The 16,994-nt window shown below is 42.2% G+C and overlaps 1 protein-coding gene across 4 annotated transcripts in view; it reads right to left on the minus strand.

Annotated features, from left to right (window-relative positions):
- Nucleotides 1-2,233: 2,233 nt before the first annotated feature.
- LOC106602404 (neurotrophin receptor-interacting factor homolog) overlaps nucleotides 2,234-16,994 on the minus strand; it is a 59,134-nt gene continuing 44,373 nt past the window's right edge. The window contains exons 4-7 of one of the 4 annotated variants that reach the window (XM_045717558.1): nucleotides 16,188-16,352; nucleotides 15,662-15,773; nucleotides 15,350-15,477; nucleotides 9,819-10,986 (exon numbers count right to left, since the gene is read on the minus strand). In XM_045717558.1, the coding sequence (XP_045573514.1) occupies nucleotides 10,510-10,986; nucleotides 15,350-15,477; nucleotides 15,662-15,773; nucleotides 16,188-16,352 (882 nt within the window). In that variant the 3' untranslated portion in view covers nucleotides 9,819-10,509. Of the gene's footprint in view, nucleotides 3,875-3,952; nucleotides 4,084-9,192; nucleotides 10,987-12,420; nucleotides 15,478-15,661; nucleotides 15,774-16,187; nucleotides 16,353-16,994 lie in introns of those variants that run through there. The other 3 variants (XM_045717557.1, XM_045717556.1, XM_045717559.1) reach the window with 3 other exon arrangements.

Genomic DNA, 16,994 nt, shown 5'->3' on the forward strand with positions numbered 1-16,994 from the left:
AAACAACAAGTCTGTATCATCTGAGAATGTGAAAGGACACAGAAAAAACTCTTACCCCAAGACACTTCACATGATAACTATAATATGTCAGCTAAAGAATGGTTCGCAGATATCCCCTGTGTACATTTCAAGCCACACTGATACGATTTCTCCCCTTTGTGGACACTTCTATGTCTGGTAAGGTTATTCTAGAAGGAGAAGCTCTTGTAACATAGATTGCACTGAGGAAGGCTAGATCCAGGATCAAGCCTTCTATGAACCCATTCACCAGGCATTAGACAAGACCCTGAAGGAGAAGACAGACTTCCTGTTAGACTATCACCAGGAGGGTTTCCCACCACTCTCTTTGAAGGCTGAAGCCCAGGGGACCTGCTCTGTTCATCATGGATACTGTGGTGTTTGTATCATAGGAACAGGAAGGTCTATCTTTATCAGTCCCAGGCCCTGCTTCATCCCTGCACTGAGACTGTGAAGAGAAGGGTCTGGTCTGCAGACTGGATCCCTGACTGGAGCCTCTGTCTCTCTGATGACCACCAGGACTGAGGTTGTTCAGTCCACCTGTCCACTGGTTGTGTTCTGTGTGGTGGTGGAGTCTCTGTCCCTTGTGGTTCAGTCCTGGTTGTGACTCGGGAAGGAAGAGCGATTGCTCCTGATACAGGGTACTGATCCAGGGCCAGGGTTTGTGACCAGACAATTTCAGAAAAGCATAAAGGTTTATATAAGATACTCTTTCTTGAACACAGAAACATGACATGATATTATAAAATGTTAACCACAGTCAAGGCCATCTCTATGACTGTGATTCAAGTACCAAACAATTTGCAGCCATTGGAGTTTATTGTAAAAAATACCCTCGCTTTGATAAAATACACTTCAGAATACTTTGGAAAAGGTTCAACATTACACACATCTTTATGTTCTTATCTCTATCGTTCTTTATCTTAACTTCCTGTCAAGTAAACATGAATTAACGCACTATAATTTCCTCATTATAAAACACCAACATCAAACAGGACAAGGTTGTCACTCTTCATCAGTGAAGCATTTTTACACACACCATCACACCAACCACCACCATATAATCTATCTGCCTCATCATACTCATTTCCTCAGTTCACCTCATCCAGTTCCCTCCTACATCCAAAACCAACAGAATTAACTAATTAGTTCTACATTACATACACTATACATGGTTCTTGAGCATTTTCTGCTGGTGTATCCGGAGGTAGCTCCTCTCTCCCATGTGGACATTCAGGTGCATCTTCAGCTGGTCCTGGCGAGAGATCCTCTCCTCACACTGGGGGCAGCTGTAGGGTTTTTCCCATGAGTGGACTCTCTGGTGCCCCTTTAGGTGGTGCTGGTGGGTAGTGCTGAGCGATTACTTACACTTTTATGACTGATGATATTTGGTATTCAATCTTAGATAATGTATTTTTTGACTAACAGCAGATCAGGCTTCCCATCCTCCATGTCTACTGACTGTAAGAGATACAGAGTGAGAGGATGTTGGATCAAGAAATCAGATATAAGCATCCTGCTATGGAGCATCTTCTCATTGGGCAGTGAGGGATTGCTATGAGTACTATGCAAACATGTTAGTTGATTTCATACTATGCAACGTGTACATTGATTTGATTATTTGAAATTCTTTAATGGTTTGACAATTCAAAGACATGGTCCCACACTTACAGATCCACAGAAGCAGAAATGCTATATTTTTTTCCTCTGTGGGTTCAGGAGATGTAGTCTGGTTATCCTCCATGACCATGGTCCCCTCAGGGTTCCCCAGACCCTCCTCACACCCCTCCTCCTTCACCAGCAGCACCTCTGGACCCTCCTCCTCCTGGAAGAGACAGATGATACAGATTACACAGTTATACACTCCCTCAGGTACATACGCACGCACACACCGATAATAAACACACTTTAAACATAGTGTTTACCCATCCACACTACATTTGAGTCCTATACTGTAGTTATAGAATGACTTCATTGTTGTTAAACTCATCATGGACATAAATATGATGTTGTGGGTAGAAATTGCCAAAAGTCATCATCAGACAAACATGACTAAACTATTTTGACGTATACAGTAGGTGTTTGTTAGTGTGTGGGTATGTGTAGGTATATTTAGTAAGTGTATATTGGTTATAAAGTGCTGTTGGGTGTATGCAGAATAGGGTGAGATCAGATGTGATGTATATTAAAGACAGTTTCAATGAAAGTCTTAGAATGAAAAGTCCCATTTTGTGTTTATTAAACATAAACAAGTGTTAAATACACCATATGAAAATCACACATACAAGTCTCAACTAAAAATCTGCATGAACTTGAAAAACGTAATTCATTTTCTCATTAAGAATGTCTTGGGGGAAAAAAATAAAGTCGTTTAATGGAAGTAATGAAATAGGCATTTGGAAACATCATATTGCCTACACAGTACAAACACAATATGTAACAGACTATTTAGGCTTACATATCACACAATGTCTGGATGCAATATTCTACCCAGGGATATTCAACACTGAAATCTGTTACTCTCGTCACTACAAATTCATCTGTGGATCTTTTCTGCTGACAACAATAAAAAGTATTATTTTCTCTTTAATACAGGGTTTGATCTAAACCTCAGAAGCTATGGAGTGGAATGTTACTTTCTATGTTATAGAGTGGAATGGTTTTTCTGCTGGTGTATCCTGAGGTAGCTCCTCTCTGAGAACCTCTTCCTGCAGTGCGTACAGGCGAACGGCCTCTCTCCTGTGTGGACTTTCAGGTGCATCTTCAGCTTGTCCAGGCGGGAGAACCTCTTCTCACACTGTGGGCAGCTGTAGGGTTTCTCCCCTGTGTGGACCCTCTGGTGCCTCTTCAGGTCACCAGCCTGGGCAAAGGACATGTGACACTGGTTACAGCTGAAGGGTTTCACCCCTGTGTGGAATCTCTGGTGAATCTCCACCTTTTGAGGACAGCTGAAGCCTTTGCTACAGAACATGCAGAGGAACCGTTTCTCTTTACTACTGTCTGATGTGGCTCTCCCTCCCTGAGCCTGGGCTCTAGCGCTGTCGTTTGAGTTCAATACCTGATCGAAAAGGCTGTGTGAATCGGAAGGTCCCATCGATGTGGACACTGGGTCTCGATCCCTGAGCGTGTGTAAAGGGGAGTGGGTCACGTTATTTGGAATTGTCTCTAAGCTTTCCCTGTAATCTAAGAAGTCTCTGCCTTGTGAGTGTCCGTCACCTAGGTGACTATCTGCATTCCATGTGAGAGGAATGTCACCCTCCATTTTCACAGTCACTTCATCAATGACTATAACTTCCCCTTTCTTATCTAGGCACCCTTCAGAGTATACACTACTACTGTACCGGTTCCAGTCCCCTCTAGACAGATCAGTCTGTGTCTCTAATCCCAAGGGCATGTTGCCAGGGTCCATCTCTGTAGAGTAAGAACAAGACGGATCATCAACGGCAGTTTCTAACGCATCACCATCTTCACGGGAATGAACCGTCTTCTGGCTCTGGTGAAATACCGGTAAGTATTCGGAACCGGGAGCAGGAGGACAGCCGAGTGGCCCCAGCCCCAGTCTCTCTGGGTCTGATCTGTGGTCAGTTCCGGTGTGTAATAGCCTGTGTGTTTCAGTTAATGTCTTGGTGTCGGTCTCTGACTTGAGGGCGGAATTCGGCATTCCACTGACCTCCGTGATGCGGTGTCGGATCCTGGACTGGGTAGGCGATGTGGGGTCCTCCGTGGCTACAGGGGGCACCCCAGATGCTGCTCCAGTCTGGATGTCTCTGCTGTGCCATGAGTCCTCTTCTCCTTCAGACCCCTCCTGCTTGACCAGAGACGATGCTCCAGGGCCTGCAGCCTCTGCATCTTCAGACTGACACATGAAGAGAGGAGTTTATTACCGGTACATGAGTTGAATTGGATAACAATGTCAAAGGGAATGCGCTCTAACCTCTATCACGATTACGTGCTGGGTTGAGGTTCCACTCCCCTCATCAACAGTGATTGGTTGGTCATCTCTCCATGTATTGTGTCCTGCTGGCTTCACAAAGCTCCTGTAGCCTCCAGTGAGCTGTCCTTCACCTGAGAGAGTGATTGGGGGAAAAGAGGTGGTTAGGTTAGCTACTGTCAATGCTCAACAATATATTTATTGATACTGTCTAGAACAGACAAGGATGTAAGGTAACACTCATAACTTCCTGGTATACTATTTATTGATTGTATTATTTTCCATGTGTCACACGGTTTTAATTGACTAAATAATAGGAAATGCAGTAAATCAAGAATCTGGTTAGAATATGATAATGTCTTTGCACAAGATAAGTAATCAGGGGAATTATTTATTACTATCCAAAAACTGACCAAGACCCAATTCTGGTTAACACATTTGAACACATGTGCAGAGGGGAACGGGGCGACATGTCCTCGCGACATCGTGACGTATTTTATTACACCGTACGTCATCTTCACGCAATCTCGTTCGGCTACTGGACGGAGACAAAGGCCTTTCTAAATGTTCCGGAGTCCTCTCGCCTCCTTTTGAAATAGGCCAAAGGTAATCGAGGAGAGCCGGCGAGGAGATTGAACGTGGACGAAAATGTGCTTGTATGAAATGAGAATCTGCTTCTCCACAATTTCCATCAGGCAAATGACAGGTAGATCCCAAAATAAATATGTAATGCGATAAAAACAAATGAAGTTAGCTGCGCAAGACATTTAATCGATAAAAGGACAAGTAGCATATCAAACGTAATGTGTGCATGCTTTTCTCCTCTGGAAGTACAACAGCTGATTCAAAGGGGGTGTGGCAGATTAAGGCAATTTCCATAGGAATTGTCTAATCGCACTTCTCTAAAACACTTTAGTCCCAAAACATCCATTGAATTATATAAAAAAATATAATAAATCACTCACAGCCAAAGATAAACATTTTATATCCACCCAATGTCTGCCATGTTTTGGGGTGACGTCGTCGCTGCTACCTGTGCCCACTGAGTTCTTGTGCGCATCTAACGTTAGTCTGTATAAACCAGATGCAACCCAGATATAGACGGTCCAGGAGTCGGCGTATGCGAACATGAGTTGATTACCTTAAACTGCGGTCAGACATTTTAAATGCAGTCTCCAGTTCTTATTTTACGTCAGTGATTGACACGCTCCTCGACCACTTATCGGTTTCCGGATCACGGAAGAGAGACAAAGATTATGGATATACTGACAAGAAACACGTCTCTCCGCCCTAACAATGGGAGTTGTTGTCCACAAAGCGGCACGGAGGGCTGTATAGCACCCGACTATCCTTTCTTTGGATTGGTGGATACGTCTCATTATTGTAATCCTTTTTTGAATATTCCTCATGACAATAATAGCCATCTAGAGACAATTCCGATGTCAAATGGGTTTTTTTCTCCAAAGTTGCCGTGATGTCACGTCCTACTTACACTCGTAACAACTTAAGCATTACGAAGCTTCTATTCGATCAAATAAAGCTCACGTAGAAAATAAGCCATAACATTTTTTGTTGGCAAAATTCAACTGACGTCCCTACAAAAAATTCCTTGCTTGGTGGGCGAAAATTATCAAACGCCACCTGCTGGAAAGGGAGTCAGATTTTCCTCGGGGTTGGGCCTTTCTTCCTCCCTGGGTCTGATGCCAAGCAGCTGCCATATCAAACGGTGATGCAGCCAGTCAAGGTTCTCTCAATTGTGCAGCTGTAGAATAGTGCAGCTGTACTATCTGAGGGCCCATGTCAAATCTTTTCAGTCTCCTGAGGGAGAAGAGGCGTTGTCGTACCTTCTTCACAACTGGGTTGGTGTTTGTGGACCATGCTAATTCCTTAGTGATGTGGACACCGAGTTACTTGATACTCCAACTACTGGGCCTCGGTTTCCTGTAGTCCGTGATCAGGTCCTTTGTCTTGCTGACGTTGAGGGAGAGGTTTCCAGGTCACTGACCTCATCCCTATTAGCTGTAGTGTTGTCACGATACCAACATTTTACAAACGATACCAGGCCAAGTATCGCAATACCACGGCAGAAAGATTCAGTGGCCTAGCGTCCTGTTCGCTCCGTCCCCTCCAACGCTTGTTCCTGTTTTTCTAAACGCTATGCACGTGCTACACAATAAACCTGTCACTGATATTCCTTCTTTAGGAATACACATGCATAATGATCTGCATGTCATTGTGGCAGTAAGGAGGAAACACTGCATGAAACCTTCTTTACTCTTCAGTTGTAACTCACTCACACTCTGTCTCTCTCCCACAAACACATACTGCTCCCAACTTTAAAAACGTTAGCCGCAAAACAACGTATCGAGCACCAGAAGGGTAATCTATTTTTTTAAATATATTTTAGGGTTGCATTAGGCCCATATGAATCCTACCTTTGAAGCAGATCTCATGAGTAGCAGACCCTTTTCCTTTCTTCCAGTGCCGATCAAATTTGCCTAGACCTACTGTCAAGTTACCAGGTTGTTAGCTAGCTAGGTAACATGACTGAACAATGTTTGTTATCAAACCAGTAATTATCGGCCAAGGACTAGTTTAACACGGCCCACGACATGGTTTGTGAAATTACATCAAATGTGCACGAAATCGCAGGTCATATTTTTATTTTTTTTACCATTTGAGCTTAGAGATGAGCAGTTTTATTTGCTGTAAATCTGCACACATGCTTGTTACAAAGCTGTTTTTCTTCTCTGGCACTGCTGCGTGACAACGAACTTGCAAAGCCTACCCAGACTGGCCTGTGCACTGGTTATACCAAGGATGAAAAGATATACAATGTATCAACTTTGCTCACTCTAGGAGCTGCTCCAATGTATCAAATGTAACAACAGATAACTGATCAGGGACTGCATCCCTGCTCGGCATCACAGCTAAATTTTACTTTTTTGAATGATGGAGGAATAGATGAGCATGAAGGGCGGACGGAGAGAAGCAGGTAAGTGATGGCTGGAATGGGATGCGGTTGGCTGATTACAAGAGACTAGTTGCTAAATTCCTTTTGCCACTACGCTATATCTGACTGGGTAAATAACTTTTGAGTTAATGTGGACCCAGTGACTCAGACTTGAGCACTTAAAGTCCCAGTGCCCGAGTCCTGGTCCAACTTCAGCCATAGGGACTTGTGACGTGACTTGAGCACAGGGGACTCAAGGTTTAGTGACTCTACTACATCACTGGGCGAAACACTACTCTCGCTCTGCACTTGTGTGTGTCTTTTTGTTTTGTATGTAATGTGTTATCTATGTAGCCTGAATTAGGAATTTACATGGCCAGATAATTCTTATATAATCAGGGGTGAAAGTAGATTTAATTTATTCCCGGTATGGACGAGCTTAATCATAGAATCGCTATTAATTCAACAGGATCTCTGTGGACCTAGTCGTAAAGATTTGCTATTTAACTTTTAAAATGTATTACATTTTATTGTGGTATAAACACAACCAGTCATGTTTTCATCTGATCGGTGGAGGTTCATCACGAGGAAGGGGAGGACCTCCCTCAGTGAATTTCATTAAATAAAGAAAGTTAAACCTGAAAAAAGTTATCCTTTTAAGATAAAACTATACTAAATATATTCACATTTGACCAAATAATTGACTTCAATACAAAACCTAGGAAGCTCTTGGTTCTACCCCTTTCCATAGACTTTCACAATAATCATGACAACTTCTGGAGGCAGTCCTCCAACCTATCAGAGCTCTTGCAGCATGAACTGACATGTCCACCCAATCAAAGGATCAGAGAATGAATCTAGTATTGAAAGCATAAGCATCAGCTTGCTAGCACTGCAGTGCATAAAATTAGTTGACTCAGAGAGAAAGACAATAGTTGGAGAGTTTTGAACAAATTCATTTGCTAGCAAATGCAGCTAGCTAGTTTAGCCTACTCAAACACCCATCTCAAACAGGGAGGGATGCCATGTTAGCTAGCTGGCTATGGCTAGCCAACACTAACTTTCCGAAGTCAAGGTAAGCTTTTGGTTTTCATTTAATGCCACCGGGGCCTGACAGTGTAACTGCTAAACTGCTTGCTAACTGTACTGCATGATTGTAGCGGGTTTATTAACATGATAGTTCTAGTAGCTAAGTTGACAACGATGTAGGCTGTGTGTAGCGATTATGATATGAACGTTTGGCTTGGAAAGGTTTTGTTGCCTGGTCACACAGCCTGGGTCACAGACAGCTGATGTGTTGTGCACTAAAGGCCGCAAGCGAAACGCGTAGATGCGAGAAGAAATTAACGAGAAAAGTGATTATGCTGTTTGTATGTGGCTGCTATGAAAGTGAACTGTGTTTGCATGTGATCAGGGGTGTATTAATTCCGCAGATTCTGTTGAAAAACGTTTCTTAAACGGAACGGGGATAAACATACCAGAAATTGTACAATAGAAACTCTTGTTTGCGACTGTTGGATTACACCCTAGATCAGCTAGATGCAGGCAAGAGTGTACAAGGCGGTATTGAATGTGTCACTGTCTGTCACCTTGATTACTCAAATGTTTCTCTCGACCTGTGCACCTACATTGTAAACTTTCATTCATAGGCTAGGTTGTAGCAACCTCATGATGGGTATAGGGCAGATTTGAGTATCATGTAGTAACCTAAACCTATCAAAGTTACATTGAGCTGGGTGAAAGGAATATTAATGACTGTCACCCAATATGCTGTAAAATAAATAAGGTAATGCTCAACAGTTTCCTGTGTGTATAAAGAATGGTCCACCACCCAAAGGACATCCAGCCAACTTGACAACTGTGGGAAGCATTGGAGTCAACATAGGCCAACATCCCAGGGGAAAGCTTGGCACCTTGAGTCCATGCCCCAACAAATTGTTGCTGTTCTAAGGGCAAACATTTGGAAGGTGTTCCTAATGTTTTGTACACTGTCTATGTTTGTCATATTTCTGCTGTTGGGAAGAGAATAGGATGTTGTGCAGAAAAATATATGTTGGTAGGACAAGGCTATGTATGTGTACATGGAAGTCAGTGATTTATGTTTACTATAGGTTAATGAGACAATACAAATGTGATGTGACTAAAATGAAAGGGAATTTAGTTGTCAATAACTTAACTAAATCATTCAAACGACAAAAATGCGACTTAATTATATTTTATAAGGCTAAATGGTTTGTCAAAATGACTAGACCAAACCAAACATTAACACTGCTCCGCCTGCAAAATGTACCTCTTGCCAGTCCTCTGTATCGGTCGAGGATCTTGACACTACTGGGACTGGCGAGGACGCGCTCCCGTGCCACCTTCATTTCCAGTAGCTGTAGTTTCCTCCGCAATGCCCTGTTTTCTTTCTGGCTTTGAGTTATTTCCAAACGAAACACTGCATAGTCGTCGTCTACGAGTTTACATATGTCTGCCACGGCTGCATTTGCTAGCACCTCCATAATGGAGGCTATTTGAGTGTGAAAAACCATACAGTTAGCCATTGTTAGCAGTTAAATTTTGTAAGTAACGCTTGCTAGCTATCAACCAAGTCCTGTCTCCAACGCGGATTAAACACTACCTGAGGTAACTAATGTAATGCTGTGCAGTTAAATTAGTCATATTTTAAGTTCCATGGTGTTAATAAACGTGTAAATAACAAAAGCGCTTTCGGGGAAAATGTTCTTGGTCACTGTTCACTTCCGTTTACACTGAAGTGAAAAGGATCTTATGGGTTGGCGTCATAGTGCAAAGGGTGTGGTTAATTGAAAAAGGTATGCGCGCAGTTCTCTGAAATACGGTACTGCTTATTATAAATCTAATCTCCTATTCATCAGTATCTTTCAAACTCAGGCCAGACTTGTTTAGAAAGAATAGAGTAGAAAATAATGACTTTATTACGTCTAAGTAAGCTTACTATTTAGTTGTGTGTGAACAACTCTCTAAAAACAGGTATTTACACAAGCCTGTTTCAAATGACAAGTTAACAAAGGGTTATTGAGGGGTATGTGGTTAATTACCATCTTACCCCAAGACACTAGACATGATAACTATAATATTTTAGCTAAAGAATAGTTCAAAGAAATCCACTGCGTACATCTCAAGCCACACTGCTACAATTTGTCCCCATTGTGGACACTCCTATGTCTGATCAGGCTCGTCAGGAAGGCGAAGCTCTTGTAACATAGTTTGCACTTGAAGGGCTTGTCCTTGGTGTGAACGGTTTGATGCGTCTTCACATAGTTTGCATGGGCAAAGCACTTCCCACATGTGGGGCACGCGTACGGCTTGTCTGAGTCAGTTCTAATGCTCAACTTCCCACATTGTGACGCAACGACACCGGGGGTGGTAGCAGCAGGAGCCACCACACTCAGGTGGTTAGTCTTTGAGCTCCCTCCTTGACCTCTAGCCATTGTTTGGGTGTTGTTGGGATTGTGTGCTGTGTTATACGTTAAGTACCCCTCGTGGTGAACACCCATCATGACCCTGTCTGTATTTGTGGGGTAACCATGAGATGACCTGGGTCTAGTGTTTCTCAGTTTTCTATGAACCCAGTCACTAGACATTAGATGAGACCCTGAAGGAAAAGACAGATTTGTTGATAGACTACCACCAGGGGGTCTCCCACCACATTCTGTGAAGGCTGAAGCCCAGGGTAACCTGCTCTGTTAATCATGGATACTGTGGTGTTTGTATCAAAGGAACAGGAGGGTCTATCTCCATCAGCCCCAGGCCTTGCTTCATCCCTGCACTGAGACTGTGAAGGGAAGGGTCTGGGCTGCTGACTGGAGCCTCTGTCACTCTGATGACCACCAGGACTGAGGTTGTTCAGTCCTCCTGTCCACTGGTTGTTTTCTATGTAGTGGTTGTGGTGGAATCTCTGTCCCTCGCGGTTGGGTCCTGGTTCTGACTCGGAAAGGAAGAGTGACGGCTCCTGATCCATGGTCGTGATCCGGCGCCAGGGTTTGTGACCAGCCGCTTCACTTGTCCAGTCTCTCCCGCCAGTAACACCGGATATCAGCAGGTCTTCATGGACTGCAGACTGCAAACAAAGATTGTTCAGAAGAGCATATAAAGGTTTATAAAATAAACACTTTGTTGTTCACACAGAAACATGACATATTATAAAATGTTAACCACAGTGAAGCGTAACTAACACTGTGATAAAGGTACCTAACAATATGGAGGTATTGGAGTTAATTTTATATATACACACACACTACCGGTCAAAAGTTTTAGAACACCTAATCATTCAAGTGTTTTTATTTATTTTTACTATTTTCTACATTGTAGAATAATAGTGAAGACATCAAAACAACACATATGGAATCATGACGTAACCAAAAAAGTGTTAAATCAAAATATTTTATATTTGAGATTCTTCAAATAGCCACCCTTTTCCTTGATGACAGCTTTGCACACTCTTGGGATTCTCTTAACCAGCTTCACCTGGAATGCTTTTCCAACAGTCTTGAAGGAATTCCCACATATGCTGAGCACTTGTTGGCTGCTTTTCCTTCCCTCTGCAGTCCAACTCATCCCAAACCATCTCAATTTGGTTGAGGTCGGGGGATTGTGGAGGCCAGGTCATCTGATGCAGCACTCCATCACTCTCCTTCTTGGGAAGGTAGCCCTTACACAGCCTGATGGTGTGTTGGGTCATTGTCCTGTTGAAAAACAAATGATAGTCCCACTAAGCGCAAACCAGATGGGATGGCATATCGCTGCAGAATGCTGTGGTAGCCATGCTGGTTACGTGTGCCTTGAATTCTAAATAAATCACAGACCGTGTCACCAGCAAAGCACCACCGCACCATTACACCTCCTCCATGCTTTACAGTGGGAAATACACATGCAGAGATCATCTGTTCACCTACTCTGCGTCTCAGAAAGACACGGTGGTTTGAACCAAAAATCTCCAATTTGGACTCCAGACCAAAGGACAAATTTCCATCGGTCTAATGTCCATTGCTCGTGTTTCTTGGTCCAAGCAAGTCTCTTCTTCTTATTGATGTCCTTTAGTAGTGGTTTCTTTGCAGCAATTCGACCATGAAGGCCAGATTCACAGTCTCCTCTGAACAGTTGATGTTGAGATGTGTCTGTCACTTGAACTCTGAAGCATTTTGGGCTGCAATTTCTGAGGCTGGTAACTCTAATGAACTTATCCTATGCAGCAGAGGTAACTCTGGGTCTTCCATTCCTGTGGCGGTCCTCATGGGAGCCAGTTTCATCATAGCGCTTGATGGTTTTTGCGACTGCACTTAAAGAAACTTTCAAAGTGTGGAAAGCTGTGGCTATTTGAAGAATTTCAAATCTATAATATATTTTCATTTGTTTAACACTTTTTTGGTTACTACATGATTCCATATGTGTTATACAATGTAGTTAAATAGTAAAAATAAAGAAAAATCTTTGACTGAGTAGGTGTTCTAAAACTTTTGACTGGAAGTGTATAAAAAAAAGTCCAAACAGTCTCTGCAATGATACAAAATAACCAAGTTAGTATTTAATTTAAACAAAATGGCATTAGAATCATTTTTATTGTTCAAAACGATACATGACAAGTAGAATAACTTCTCACTATGGTAACACTTGACCTTTTCTGTAAATCTGGTACTATCATAATAATAAATGTTGATTCACATCAACCAAAAATAAAAGTTTAAGAATAAGATTAAATCAAAATTTTGATCAAATTAATTTTACAATACTTAGTTAAAGGTTCAATATTACATTACACAGCTTCATGTCAAGTAAACATGAATTAAGGCACTATCATTTCCTCACTATAAAACATCAGTATCAACCTAAAGGCCCAGTTTCACTCTTCATCAGTGAAGCATTTTTACAGACACCATCACACCAACCATCACCACATCATCTACTGTCTCATCATACTCATTCTTTCCTCAGTTCACCTCATCCAGTTCCCTCCTACATCCCAAACCAACAGAATTAACTACAAACTAACTAGTACTATATTACACCTCACTACCCACTGGGCACAAACAGGTTAAATCAACGTTGTTTCAACGTCATTTGTCAACGTATTGTGACGTGGAATCTGTGGCAAATACTTTGCATTTGAAAAAAGTCAAACGAATAATCTTTTTTATTTTTACCTTTGAAACAACTTCATCTTCAAAGTAATATCCACTTTAAGAAAAAAAAAACAATAGGCTAGAGAGTTGATCTATCTACAAGCCCTGCTTAGCTTTGATATTCGTCATTGACTGTTACCAATGTGCTATCGTTAGAATGATTGTTGAGAAATGTCCACTTGATAGATTCACTGTTGCTATGGAAGTCATTCTAAAGGACAGGTTACACAGAGCAAATGAAATGTAACCATAGTTCATCAATCATATCATCAATGATGCTATTTACTGTAGGCCTCTAATATAGCATTTGGAAAGTCATCAACGGCTATTGTTTCAATTCAGCCCAGTTTTAAACTAGAAATAGACAATACATATAGGCCTCGAGTTTTCAAACTTCGGTTGGTTTCAAATGGAATCTATAAATTAATAATAAATGTTGATTCACATCAACCAAAAATAAAAGTTTAAGAATAAGATTAAATCAAACTACTTAAAATACCTTATTTGATTTAGATCTATTTACAAAATATATACATATGTTGGCAAATGTTTTATAAAATAAATAAGGCATGAGAACCCGGGAATTATTGTGTGACAACTCCCTCCTAAGGGCTGTATTCCCGGCCCTTGGCTTCATCTTGGGCATAAGAACAGCCCTTAGTCGGGAGTTAACACACGATAACCCCCGGGTTCTCATGCCTTATTGCTGAAACAACATCTAGGTTGCTAAGAGAGATATCCAAATAGTCATCACCAATTTCAAGTTAAGATAGTTGTTTTATGAGATCGCCAGTGTCTCAAGTATGAGGGCAATTGCACCGCTACAGTGCACCACTACAGGACAGCCAGCCGCTAGATCTGCACTATCGTCTAGGACTGATGTGCATTCCCAATAATACACTAGATTCCCCAGTGGACCAGCTTGTACATAAAGCATCCTCTATTCAGGCTGCAAAGGCATCATTTTCCTCCTTAACTAGCTTTAAATGGTCAGCAACGGGGGTGGATTAAAAAAAAAAAATGTGTACTGTCGTAATAAAACAACATTTTCCACCACTAGTTTCCGACACCTTAGGATGTTGCACACACTTGGCTGAATGTGGTGGGCAACACCTTAAGTTGTCGGAAACTCCAGGTCATTTGGTTGTGCTATTAGATCAATCATATTCATTACACATTAAGTTATTGTATAAATAAACAAAATATCTGACAATGTATTCCCATTTTAACTTTAGTGTGATTTTAAAAGGTTGAAAATGCAGTGATAACACATAGATAAAAACTAAACCAAAAATCTGACATAGAATTTGGTTTTACTTTTAGATGGTTGAAAGCATAGTGATAACATTGGGAATTCAACAAACTTTTAGCAGTCATTTTGAGTGGGTGAAAATAGGTTGGAATCTCATTGATCAACGTATCTACCAAATATTACCCAATTATCCATGTTGAAATGATGTGGTGTACCCAGTGGGTATACAGTATTCGTGGGCCATGTACAAATTCTGCTAGTGTATCCTAAGGTAGCTCCTCTGAGAACCTTTCCCCGCAGTGTGTACAGGTGAACGGCCTCTCTCAAGTGTGGACCTTCAGGTGCATCTTCATATCGTGCTGGCGTGAGAACCTCTTCTCACACTGGGGACAGCTGTAGGGTTTCTCCCCTGTGTGGACCCTCTGGTGCCTCTTCAGGTTGGATGATTGGGAGAAACTAGCCCGGCACAGGTGGCAACCGAATGGTTTCTCCCCTGTGTGCATCCTCTGGTGGATCTCCATCTGTTTGGGGAAACTGAAGGATTTCCCACAGAATGAACATGGGAAGCGCTTCTCTCTGCCACCGGATCTACTGATAGCGTTACTACTACTGTCATTTGTCAATGGGCTTGTGTAGCCATTTAGTGTTGAGGCACTGGCATTATCTGAGGTCTGGTTTAACAGAAGAGTGTGAGGAGGATGAAGGCCAGGGAGTGTCTGTGTTGTGGCAGGGTCCATATTCCAGTTGATAGATCCTATAGAAGGCAGGCTGAAGGCAGCACCTGTTAGGGGGTTAACCTGAGGCGCCATCAGTCTCTCTGAATCACAACTATAGGAGCAGGACGGAGCATCGCTAACAGAGTCTGTGTCTGTTCTCATACGGACACCTCTCTGTCCCCGCAGACCAAATCTACGCCTCGCCCTGGTCTCAGCCAGTCTGTTGTCATGGAGACTAAGTTCAGTTGTTGTTTTGTGTTCGACTGTTTGTTTCTGGTTGTGGTTAACAGTGTTGTTCCCCAGCCCATAGTTGAGGACACTGTCCCATCCACTGACCTCCACTATGTCGTCTCTAGTCCTGGCCTGCTCAGTGACATTGTCCCCTGGTCCCTTGGTTGCACCCGTCTGGGTCTGGGAATCCAAGATGGACGCCCAGTCTCCTCTGTTAGCCTCCAACCAACCACCTGCAGGAAGAGGTTAGAAAATAGACTTTACAAAGAAAAACAATTAGTCAAGTTCGTACATTATAATGTGTGGTTTTGTATGTAAACATAAGTTCTATTGATTTAAGAAAAAACTATCTAGGCAAATGTCTAATCCCATTGAAGATCTATTACTGTATGTAGGCTATATGTATTTCTACCTTACCTTGCTCCCCCATCTTTAGTCCACTCAGCAGGTCAATGCTCTCTGGTCCATCTTCTATTGTCTCCTCTTTGACCAGCAGCAGATCAGGCTTCCCATCCTCCATGTCTACTGACTGTAAGAGATACAGAGTGAGAGGATGTTGGATCAAGAAATCTGATATGAGCACCCTTCTATGGAGCAATGAGGGATTGCTGTGAATACTATGCATACGTGAATACTATGCAAACGTATTAATTCATTTGATACTATGCAAACGTGTTAGTTCATTTGATTACTTGACACTCTTTAATGGTTTGATCATACGAAGACATGATCCCACACTTAAGACAAAAATGTATCAAGACCTGGGCCCGTATCCACAAAAGAGTCTGAGTAGGAGTGCTGATCTAGGATATTTCCATATAGTCTTATTCATTATGATCTAAAAGGCAAAACTGATCCTAGATCAGCACCTCTTCTCTGAGAGGCTTAGTGAATACGGGCCCTGACCTAATACCATTCAGACAGTAGTTTACAGTGGGCTCACCTCAGTGAGACTGTGTGTGGTCCTGTGCTGCTCAGCTGGTTCCTCTGTGGGTTCAGGAGGAGGTGTAGTCTGGTTGTCATCTATGACCATGGTCCCCTTAGTGTTCCCCAGACCCTCCTCACAGCCCTCCTCCTTCACCAGCAGCACCTCTGGACCCTCCTCCTCCTGGAAGAGACAGGTGATACAGATTACACAGACATACACTCCCTCAGATACATACACACAGATAAACACACTTTAATGATGGATGGGCCATACTTGTGAACACTAGAAACAGTTTACATTCAAACAGTTGCTCTGTCACAAAATGTGCATCAGACAATTAAAATTGTCAATTTACTTGCACGTGATGGAACGCTGCATTGTAGCTGGTCCCATCAGATAATCTGGTACATGTTAGCCCTATGCTAACATCACCAGATGACTGATTATTTTCTGGAACAAAATGCCACATCAGCCTATCAAAAGATCTTAGACTTTATATCCAGCAACAAATGGTATTTCTTAAAATAGGTCAACCCTGGCCACCAGAGGGATATTTTAAACCGACAAATTCAAGGTTGCCTTATGTTCCGTTGGTCTGTAACAAAATGTTGTGTGCCAATATTGCATTGATGCATCCTTGACAAGGCTACTAGCTAATAGTACTAATGTTAGACAATGTTCCGCAATGAAGATGTAGGAGGATTATACAACATGTACGTTTATATTCAAAGTCGAAGACTCGTGGTCTTGTCAAATAGTCGTAATTTACCCTTACTGCCATCACTAACTGGTGGTGTGATCCACTAAGGCAGTAAGCCCAGA

Source organism: Salmo salar, chromosome ssa04 (genome assembly GCF_905237065.1).
Source record: "Salmo salar chromosome ssa04, Ssal_v3.1, whole genome shotgun sequence".
Taxonomy (NCBI): domain Eukaryota; kingdom Metazoa; phylum Chordata; class Actinopteri; order Salmoniformes; family Salmonidae; genus Salmo; species Salmo salar.